Source organism: Zosterops lateralis (assembly GCF_965231275.1).
Source record: "Zosterops lateralis genome assembly, chromosome: 1".
Classification (NCBI taxonomy): domain Eukaryota; kingdom Metazoa; phylum Chordata; class Aves; order Passeriformes; family Zosteropidae; genus Zosterops; species Zosterops lateralis.
The window spans coordinates 33,087,069-33,098,620 of NC_139762.1; the positions used below are offsets into that span (position 1 = coordinate 33,087,069).

At 45.4% G+C, this 11,552-nt stretch overlaps 1 protein-coding gene across 1 annotated transcript in view; it reads right to left on the reverse strand.

The window, feature by feature from the left end:
• The window catches only part of LOC310917320 (rap guanine nucleotide exchange factor 5-like), a gene marked incomplete at both ends in the record, with an annotated part of 61,214 nt that extends 53,165 nt beyond the window's left edge, over positions 1-8,049 (reverse strand). Inside the window, 2 exons of the mRNA XM_083875448.1 lie at positions 5,902-6,023; positions 7,857-8,049. Coding sequence (XP_083731574.1) covers positions 5,902-6,023; positions 7,857-8,049 — 315 coding nt within the window. The remainder of the gene's footprint in view (positions 1-5,901; positions 6,024-7,856) is intronic.
• Between the last annotated feature and the right edge of the window lie 3,503 nt (positions 8,050-11,552).

The window sequence follows — 11,552 nt, forward strand, 5'->3', positions numbered from 1 at the left end:
ACTGAGCCCAAACCAGCATGAAAGTTCTTTTTCTAAGCATTAATATGAACCCTTATCAGGAGATGGCTCACATCTCAAGGAGATGGCATCCCAAGAGACACAGAAATGCAGCCAGGCCCATCAGAGGGCTCAAGTGCTTCAGCAGAGCCAGACCAAAAGTCTGCAATCAGAACCATCACCTTCATACACTGGCTGCTACATTCAGCACCTGCCTGGGCCGAGCAGATGCCATGGGTGGGAAGGAACACTTCATCTGGAACTAAATAACCAAATTACACAGTATAAAGTTACACAGCATAAGTTACATAGTGTAAGTATAAAGAACAAGGACCTTCCTTTCCTACACGTGAAATATTACTTTAATTGTTATATAATTAGCATAAAACTGTTTTATTACAACAGTTTCTGTGAGTTGGGTTGAAAAGTCGGTATATACTGCTTTCCTTTTTTTTTCCCCCGTTTGAAAAGCTATCACTGTCTATTTTCAGCATTTTCATCAGCATAAAAATGCACAGCTTGTTTTGCAATTTCCTCATGGTGCAAATGGAATTCAAATCACTGGGGACATACAAGTAACAACAGCTGAATACAAATCTTAACAGAGTTTGTCATAATTGTACAGTATAGTGTTCTTCATTCATCCTGGCAGGTGGGAAATCTAGTGTGAATTAACCAATAATACAGGTCTGTAACCAAGCAAATTAAAGTATACAATTCCACTAAGTGAATTTTGTTTACTTTCCTGTAAGTATGTAACTAAGGGGACAATCAGCTCACATTTAAATCAAGAATTTCAACAGGATGTAACGCTAGCAGAAGTTTTGCAAATAAACTAATTTTACTTCCAGTGGAGTTGATCTTATTGCCTACATAGACTTCCTTGATAGGTTTTCAAGCCATACACAGCAGTACCACATCTGCCGACCTGCAAGCCACATCCCTTAGGAAGGGGAGCAAAACCAAAAGTGAAACCAGTGAGATCCTTGTCCAACCAGACAAAAAACATGCAATGCTGATCAAACTTGCTTCTGCAGTCCTTAACTGAAGGCTTTATTTCCAACACAAGACAATAGACACTTAATGACTGAGCACAGACAAAATGAGCTCAAGGTATTTTCAGCTGGAGCTCAATTTGCAGCATGGGAAAGAGGTTACAGTCAAGTCTAGTTTATGGTAGGCAAGTCAAAAGGAGGCTTATCAGGATGTGCTCTGGACCAAAGCAGAGAAAGGAAACAGAACCTCTCCCATAGTTTAAAGCAAGCTGCTGCATTTTTGATGTGTCAAGAAATCTGCGTCAATTTTATGCAGCTTCCATGAACATAAGACACACGATGGCACCTATTCCCCATGTCTTGGCAGCAGCACCAGCTAGTGCTGCATCTGGACTTTCCCAGGGATGCTAGAAAGCAGCTGACATGTCAGTCCAGGAATTGCCAGCCTCATTCCCAGTGCCAGTGTAAGACCACAGGCAGTGGGCATCATCCTGTCAATCAGGCTAATCCCCAACCTCAGGGAGAAAAACAGTTTTGCATTCTGAAAAACTTACTAGGTTACTTCTGAGGGCAGAAGTGTGGGTTTACTTTCTATTTCATTCAACTACAGTTAATCAAATCCAGGCATAATTTCTCAGATGTCATAACACATGGGCTAATTAAGAAGTATTCTCAATTTAGTAATTCACTGAAGACTGACTATGAAACAAATTATTATGCAAATAAACACATGAGACACTGAAATTCCCCACCAACTGCCATGGTCACTGTTGTTAAAGCTATTTTATCCGTTGCTCAATATTTCATGTGTCACTAATCACAGAGCTGACAAGTTTAAGGATACCATACGTGATATGTGAAAGATAATTATCTTAATCGAATACGTTTAGCAGGAATATATAATAATCCTGATTACAACAGGAAAAATTCAAGACTACTTACCACAACTATTTTTAGTCACATAATAGCTCCTAAAGTGATGGGGTATTAAGTTACTGAGTAGAACTTCTGTGGCAGACTTGAAAGCAAAATGTCACCAATATCAATCAGTCAACTTCGATAATACTTCTGACGATAAAACTTCCCACCCACTGAGTCAATCCAGCACTTTTGTATGCTGATTTCAGCCAGTACAGCATCTACACAAAACATCACTGCATCTTTTTAATGCAGAAGCAATGTCAAAATCAAAGTCTCTATAGTATAAACATAGGTATCAGAGAAATTGTTATGATTTTGTTTTCTTCTTTTCTCATTAGCAACATTGGTTAAAAGAGCATAAAGATGCTACTGAAATGTGCTGATGGCACAAAATTTGAGGTATTGTCAAAACCCATGTAAACAGAATGGTGTACTGGAAGATTAGGAGTCTTCAAGAAGTGTAATGTTAGGAAAAGAATGTAATTCAGCAGCATGAAATACAGGGTCACTCGAGCAGCATGAAGATGAGAAAGTGCCAACAAGAACACGGACCACGATAAATGTCAGTCATTCGTGAGAGGATTATCTGGGTATGAGCAGATCTATATTCTCAGCTCAATCAAAACCAAAATATCAACCACCACCACAATGCAGCCATGGAAGGAAGGACTGTCAATTCTAAATGTTTCCAGTAGCCAATTTCCAATGTCATGGCAAAACCTCATCAACAACACTATAGTGCCAAATGAATTGATTAGAGAATAACTACTTGAATGACATAAGCAACTGAAAACTTCTAATAGAAGATGAAGAAAAGTTTAGCAGAATGTAGGTTGAGAGGATCTGATACTTCATTTAATTAAAACAGATTGCATATAGTTTGATTTTTTTCCTCTGCCAAAGGGGAGTTGTCTCCAACAGCATGACAACTGCTAGTGCCAGAATACAAGATAGATATCCCTAATGCACTCCAACCCTCCAGCTATTTTCAGCTTGGGAACCTTCTGTGCCTGATGAGGATTATGTATCCTCAATACATTTCTCTCGCATGAACTTCTCCAAACTCACCCTGAACTCATGTAGACTTTTAGCAACTGTACCACAGCTTCTGTAGTTTATTTTCAACCTGTAACCCTGCAGTCAGTTTACATCCTGACAAACATACAGCAAAGTAGCTGCTCAAAACAAAGCTAAGGTGAAAACAGTCTGAGAATATCTGCCTGGCCAAAGACCTCCAGGAACCTCACAGAAGTAACTACAAGGTCTCAAAAGAGAAAATAGTCATGATATCTCTATTGACTTTGATCAAGCCAAAAGGTACATCCCACAGTGAAGGTTTCTACAGACAGCAGGATCTTTCACAATATCAGAGTAATGAGGTTTGACACCATGGCATCCAAAAGGTTTTCCAGATCCATTACTGTGACAAAGAGCAACATTGATGCTCATGTATAACAGTATTTTTCTGTGTGTAAATATGAACCTAGAAAACAGAAGAGGTGATTAAAAAGGTGTGTGCCTGTGTGTGTGCAAGACAATTCCTCCTCCTTCTGAACACTTCCTTGCTTTCTCAGGAGCAGTATTAGCTCCATAAAGGATGAAACTGAGTGTGGTGAAAAGGAGTTTTGGCATGATGGAGTGGCCCACAGGACCTCACTGCTGGTGCTTCCAGAGGCATAGAACTGTATTTCATCACTAGTCACAAGAAAAGGGAAGAGAAGAATATATCTTTAACAGGCAGCAGGAAGAGTAGCAAAGACAGCTCATAAGCAAAGTACTCATGCCTACTACACGTACACTCAACACGTAACTCTAGGAGGCAAACTGGGAAACAGAAGGGTCTTTCCAGAGATTTTGAGAAAGGACATGGCAGAGGGGAACAGTTCCACAGAGCACAATGACCCACTACAACAGATCCCTCCTCTGCCTATGCACAAGCTCTGACACACACTCAGCTACAACAGCAAAAGGTTGAGTCATTTTCTGCTATTTTATCCAGCAGAGGATGATGAGTAAAACCTACACCTTGCAGCTCACTGTGCAAATGCAATCTAATCATCCATGCCATCCTGGATAACTGTGCTTCACCTTCCCTAAGAATGAATTTAAGAAAAAACACCATCAAGGACAAGGCCAATGTACAGTTCAAAGTTTAAGAGCTTTAAAAGAAACATTGGGCTCCCCTAGACAAGAAACTGGATGTTTGTTTTATCTAAATGACTGAAGCAGTGGAGCATATTCATGTTTACTGTTCACAGCACAGAAACATCCAAGCAGGATGGTTACTGCAGCTTTTTCTACAAGGTGTTTTTCCACCTCCAAGTTCTTTACACATATTAGTACTGGACATATCCCAACACAGAAAGCAAAAAATTCCTATTTGCTCTCCAGTTTTGGGGGTCACTGAACTGAGAAGGAAATCTAATTTTGTTACACTGTATTTTCAATTATCCCCATCTCCAGTCACAATTTTCAGATAGTCTAGTGTGAAGGCCCAAGGACTGAGATGTCCAAACAGATTGAAAAAAATTATTTCACCCCATACTGATTTTCAAAATGTAATCAATTATTTTAATGTACAATTAAAAGTACTATCTACTGCACAATGCTTTCCTTTCCCCTGAAGCCCAGGAAGTATTTGAACAGCATGAAGTGAAGTACATCCTTAAAACAATTATAATACCCTTAACACTTCCATTATATTTTATTATCCATAATCCCCAGGCATGCACACATGTAGATTATCTGTGCTTTATAGATGTGGAAGCGAACTGCACTGCAGGCAGTCCCTGAGCAAGTCAGCATCAGAAGCAGAACCCCTGCCCAGGGGTCATAATATTTTTTCTAGGAAATTAAACAAGCCAGGATTTCAGCTGGTCAGCATTTACTTGAAAACAGCTCACCTAAGTGAGCAACACTCCTGATGAAACCAGCTGGACAAATAAGACTCTCAGCTTGGTGTTTGAACAAGCAAAAAGGCACAAAGAAAAAGTCACTGGAGAGGAAGAACAGACTACGTTTTTTTCGTAAGCAAACAAAACCCTCTGAAAATTAACTTTGGACTAACTTGAAATATTTTGTTGAGGTGGAAAAAAAAAAACCAAAACAAAACATTGTTTCACATGTTTGTGTTGCTCCTTTCTCCAACTTTAAGACATTTAAAATTTTAGGATCATGTTTAAAAGAGAAAGTATAAAAAACACTGCATTTTATTGTTGTAACATCTCCTTTTCCTCTCCCAAATACTGTCATTTACAGGATTTAAGTTATTCTTCATATTGACTAGAAGTATGTGAAAAGTGTCATGCCTCTAAAAGTCCATTTTAGGGGGAAAGGCACATGCACAGAGCAGACAGGAACCAACTCAGGGTACAACTAAGAAAAAGAAACTGCTCCCTGGCTCAGCACACATATAGGGAGACACTCCAAGCACCTCAGGTGCCCGCTTTGTCTCCAAAGGGAACAAGAGAATTAACAACCCTGCTCGACTCTTTGTGTGACCTGCTTCTAGGAACACCCCACATGCTGCTGAGTAATTCCATCTGCAGGACAGTCCCTGCAACCTCAGAGTTGGCAGAGCACAGCATTCCCATGCTCCACATGGGACCAAGACACTGGTCTGAAGGTCCTGCTGTAGCTATACAGCATCTCCACACAGCATCTCCCACTGCTCCAAGGTCATAGAATCTTACAATGGAATGGTTTGGAAGAGACCTTAAAGACAATCTAGTTCCAACCCCCTTGCCATAGGCAGGGTCACCTTCTGCTAGACCAGGTTGTTCAAAGCCCTATCCAACCTGCCCTTGAACATTCCCAGGGATGGGGCATCCACAGTTTTTCTGGCAATCTCTTGCAGTGCCTCACACCCTCACAGTAAAGAATTTCTTCCTAGCAGAAGATCCACTGGGTCGACTCCAGACTGCCTTACAGACTCATCATCCTCCTTCCAGTCTGCCTACCAAGACAAATGGTTCAAGAAAAACTTTACATGACCCACAGGGTCCTGGGAGGTGAAGCCATAGGTGACACCACCACTAAATCTGTCACACTGTGTTTGCTGGTCCTTAACACAGAACACCAGCATAGGCACGCAAACGCTCAGCTGGAACTCTGAAACAAGAGAGGACCAAGGGTTCATCAAGCTCAAGTGAAGAGCTGCATGACCCAGAAACTACCCAGGCTTCTCACAGGGGTGTTAACTCACCCACAGCAAATATTTACAGAGTAACTGTTATATTGCTCACTTGTCAAATGCTTTCAGTAGTGGTGAGGAATAACCAGGAGAGTAAACCTGAGGCTGCTCTGCATGGTGTCTCCCTGAAGTGTCATGAATTTGTTTTGTTAAAACCGTGTTTCAGACCTGCCTGCGTATTTAAGCTGTTACCAACAGCAGTTCTGCACTGCTTCTCTCCTCCTCACTGTGCACATACTCCATTTCTTTGGTAGTATGCTTTTAATGAGGAACAAACCACACTCAATTCAGAAAAGGACTTTCTTCATTGGAAGAAAGATATCTGTCACAAACATCCTCCTAGGGCAAAGCAAGACTTAGCTATTTAACTGAATCCCCTCAGCTCTGTGTTCATATGGACAACTTGAATTGTAATCACGTGGATTACTAATTCACCAGAATAGTAAAAATCATTAGGCATCTCCATACAGGTTAGTCTTTATTTTGTGTGTTGAATGTGTTGGAGGAAAGAAATTAACGTACAACTGGAATCTGAATCCACATTACTCAAAAACAGCTATTCTACCATGAACTTATATCCTACCTTAATCCTAATTATTCGTCCTCGCCTCTATATCCTCTAATAACAAAGCATTCACCCAGGAAGTTTGTTTTGAAATTCACACCCTGGTATATTTCACAACAACTTCCCCATGCAGAGAATTCATTTATTTACATGGGCAAAGTACTGCAAAGTTGATGAGGGTACAAACACACACCATGCTGACTTCACCCCAACTCTTTGCAGGTGTTTATCAGTGCACTGAAAGAAAACAGCAGCTCGCCTGACTCCCCACGCAGACAAACCCACGTGGATTAGCCCACCCCTTCATTTCGACTGCTCAGGAGATGGGTTATAATCCAGTGTCGGCCTGCCAAGTAAGGTCTGACCAGACTGCCACTGCTCTGATGGCAATGCCACCCCGCAGTATGGCTCCAGTCACAACGGGGAGAGTTGGGAGCCGTGGGCAGCTGCTCGCCACGGCAGTTCCCAGCCACAGCACTGTCACGCTGTACTTCACCGGAGCACTGACTGCCCTGCGAAGACACACCACCAGCCTTTTGAAAAATGGGTGAAATTGAGTGAAATTTAGCTGGGGATCTCGGTGACGCCCAGCAGACCCCACAGCCTCACTGTCAGGAGACATGCGAGGTTGAGGGCCAGGTGCGTGGGTCCCAACTTGGCTCCATCGCAGCCTCAGGCTCCAGGGCAGGCTGGAGTGGGCTGCTGGAACACGCGTGTGGCACCGGTGTCGGAGCACAGGCGCGCTGTGCCTCCTGTCCGCGGAGAGCGGGCACCAGCCAGCACGAGGGGAAAAGGACACAGTGGAAGAGCCACTCGAGGAGACCGGAGATGGGACAGGGACGCTTTCTCACCCCGGTATTTCGTGTTATACCAGAGCTGGAGCCGGAGCCCGGGGCCCCCCGCAGGCACCTCTCCCGGTGGGTGCAGCGGTGCCGCCCGGCTACTGCCCGGGCATCCTCCCTTCATCCCTCCCTCATTCCGCCCCTGCCGCCGCCCGGCCCCGCGCGGGGCCAGCGCCCCGAGCCCGCGGCCTCCCGCCACCGCGGCCCGGCCGGGGACACCGCCCCGCCTGCCCCGGGGACACCGCCCCGCCTGCCCCGGGCACCGCGGCCCGCCGGGCAGGGCAGGGCAGGGCGGGGGCTCTGCCCCGCGCCGCCGGCGACTCCCTCCTTCTCTCCTCACTCACTCACCCGGCCGGCGGCGGCCGCGCTTTTCCTTCGCAGCGTCAGCCCGCTCCGCAGCAGCGCCGGCAGCTCCCGCAGCTTCTGCCGCAGCTGCACCGGCGGCGCCGGCTCCTGGGCTCCGCCGCCGGGGCTCCAGCTTCGGGTCAGCTCCGCGCCCTCACACGGCGACGGCATCTTCACGGAGCCCACGGCCATGCCGCATCCCTGCCGGGCTGCGGTGCGTAGAGCCGCTCGCCCGTCCGCCCGGCCCCGGCGCCAGCCGCGCTCCCACCCACAGGCAGCGCTCGGCGGGCGGGCGGGCGGGCGCTCCCCGCACGCTGCACTCGCGCACCTTCCCCCGCACGGCGCGGCCCCGGCGCCGCAGGAAGCCCTGCCGGCCCTGCACCGCTCCCGCCCCGCGGCCCCGGCGGTGATAAAGTGCAGGTAATGAGGAGGGTGGAGGAGGCGCGGGCGGGAAAAGGCAGAAAGTCCTGTTAACTCCTTTGCGCTCAGGGACCGCCGCCCGGGCTGCCCCCGCCGGCCCTGGCGCCCCGCACCGACCCGCACACGCGGCGAGAACACGTGGGAGAGTGGCCAGCACGCTCAGAGAGCGCGGGTCTGAACCCCGGCGAGAGGCTTCGGGCTCCTCCAGGGGCTGGATGCCTCGGCTTCCTGCTGGAGGCTGTCAAGACAGCGCTGGAGGAAGTCCCAAGCAGCCTGTTGTGACCCCCAAGCGCTAAGCCTGCCTGGGCTGGAGGCCTCGTCCCGTTCCCACTTGCCCGAGTTACCTTCTGGTCCAGTGATTATTTATGGCTGCAAGGGGTGAAGATCTTCTCTGTTCCCTTCCCAGTGGTTTTTTCACTCAAAGAGGTGTTTCATCCTCCAATGCCAGCCAGCATTGGTACTAGCAAAACCAAGCAGTTCATCCCAGGTGAATGACTTGCTTCCATGGTTCAGGCAACCCCCTGCAAGAGACCTCCCAATGGCAGAAACCAATTCTCTTACTATTTGTAAAAGACTTATCAATAATTCAGTTCCATGAGTTATGGGGACTTTATTTAGTCTCTGGAGCCTGCCTTTTCTAACTCATGGTACAGAAATTGCTTCATCCCTGCCAGACTCTATTCTCTCTTATTTGGATCACAGAACTGATGGTAATGTGGGTCTCCCTTATATATCTTCTCCCTTATATATCTTCTGCCTCTAAACTACAAATAAGGCTGACCTGCTCATCCAGGATGAGTTTACCAGTACGTAATTGTCTCAGTAAATGACATTATAGTCAAGCCAATTTCACAGCCATGTTAGAGAGAGCTGTTGCCTTGTCCCAACCAAGAAGTCCCACTGGTTTCAGGACTGACCCTAGTACTCCTCCAGCCTTACAGGAAACTGGCTTAAGCATGACACTAATCTTGGGGGGGAAAAAAAGTTTAAAAAGAATAGGTTTTTTTCATCACTGATGTGCTCCCTAAACCAGCTCCTCTGGGATCACAAGGTCACCCATAGTAGAGACATGGCAGATGACAGTGCCCAGCCCGTGTCAGGGTGCCAGGACAGAAAACAGCCTCTTCCAGCATCAGTGTGACATTGGATTATTTGTCACCTGAATGGAGCGGCAGCCTGGCCTTTCAGCAGCACTGACCTGACCTCAGGCTGCTGTGAAACTATGATCCCGCTGGCAACCCATGGATGAGTTATTCCCATTGCCACCCTTCCGTGGGATCTGGTAACCATCAGACTCTATTCAGCTGATCGATCTGGTGGAAAAATAACACCTCAGAATATAATGGATTTTCCATTGGCAGACAGCTGAATTGATCCACCTTGTGACCAAACAGCTGCAGGATTGAGGAAGGCAGAAACCTGAAAGGTGAGGTAAAGCAGAAGTGCTCCTTTCAGTAGCAGTTAAATCAGCTTAACTGCATCCTGTGTGCATGATTTGATGAACAGCGTGAATCAGGGCAACCTGGGTACTCTTGAAAGGGACAGGGTTTGCTCCAGCCGCATTCTGGCACCACCTCCTTGCTGCTGCCATTGCCCATTACATTAGCCACATCTGAAGGATTAAGTGTAAAAAAAATAATCACCTATTTTAGCAGAGTGATACGGCCCATTGCATGATGCCTCTTGCTGACACAAAAGACAGAAAAGAGACAGGACAGTGACAGCCTTTAGACAAAAACTGTGCTGCAGACCTCAAAATGCCCGAGAGATCTGGGAGTCCCAATTGGCAACATCAGCACCAATACTTTCGCAAGGACATGGGTGATTATGATAATCCCAAACATTGTTGTGTCCCAAACATTTTATTATTATACTTGATTTGTGCTTTCCCACTGCCCTGCAATGTAGTTTTGACAGCTGTGTTGCCTGGCAGCCACTTTGTTACAGCTCAGGATGTAATTACGAAGTGAAGTGTATCTACACCCAGAAGAATAATGGATCCTTAGTCTATGGGATTCACAAAAGGACCATGCTCTTTGTCTGAGTCTTTAGGCACTGCTACAATACAATCCACAGTAAGACAACTCAATAAAGTGAGACTTAATGTGACAGATCAGAGTATAACCAGAAGTCATTTGATTATGTTAAGAAAGGGTAAAATTATGCCAGTGCTCAAATTTTTTTTTGTTTTCTAACTAAGCAAGATAAGTATAACATGTAAACAGTGTCAAAAGAGAAATAAATATGCCCTGCAGTGTGTTTAAAAATTATCAGCTGTACAGCATAATATGGACTATCAGTTGTCAAGAAAGTTGAATAGATAGTAGATAGGCCTATCTAGTTCTTGTTTGGATCGTTGCAGGTTTGGGGAGGATTGTGGTAGAAATTGTTTAAAATTAAATTTTCTGTTGTTTTTAGTGTTAAGTCACAAAGTTTAGCATGGCGAATGAGTCTGGGTTTTTTCGGCATAGGAAAGGGATGGGAATCAGAGAGCAAAACTAGATCTGGTCAGGAGGTATTTGGCAAAAGAATTTCATTTTAAAAACCCAGAACAGTGTGTTCAGAGCATCTTGCTTTCAGTGAACTGTCACTGAAGGCACAGCAGGGCTGTGAGGAACTGTGGTCCCTATTCTCAACAGGTTTGGCCTCCGGGTGACTGGATTTCCTGTCCCTTGTAGACACCAGCAGTAACACTAAAGGAATATCAGATCCACTGAGCATGTGCAGACATTGGAGATTTCCAGTTCTCCAGATTAAACACTTATAATTTGGTCCAATATAAAGCAAAACTAAGGACACAGTCTATCTGGTGCTTTCTAGCAAAAGATCTAAACTTGAATATACCTTCCAGAGTGGAATCTAGACTAGCTTTGTTCCCTTACTTGCAAGAGTCTTCATATAAATATAGAAACATCTATGTTTAAATAGATACAAGATGGAGTCTGGAGACCTAAACAACTCTACTGCACTTTGCAGATGTGGAGCCTGGGAGTGTCTGCTTTTTGAAAGTGTTTGTTTTTCTTTCATGGTGTAGCACAATCAAAAGAAATGCAGTAAAAACAATGCAAGCTGTTTCATGCCTGTATGTGTTTCACATCAGTTTTTAAGTAGATCATTGCAAAAAGAAAGAATTACCTTGTATCAGACATTTCCTGACAAAGCATAATAAACACTTCTTTTGGGCTTGAAGTATTAGGAGTTCTTGACTTTGTTGGAATAACTGATAGATGCCACTTTAGCTTTCCCTGCATGAAGTGAAGATAGGCAGTGCAGAA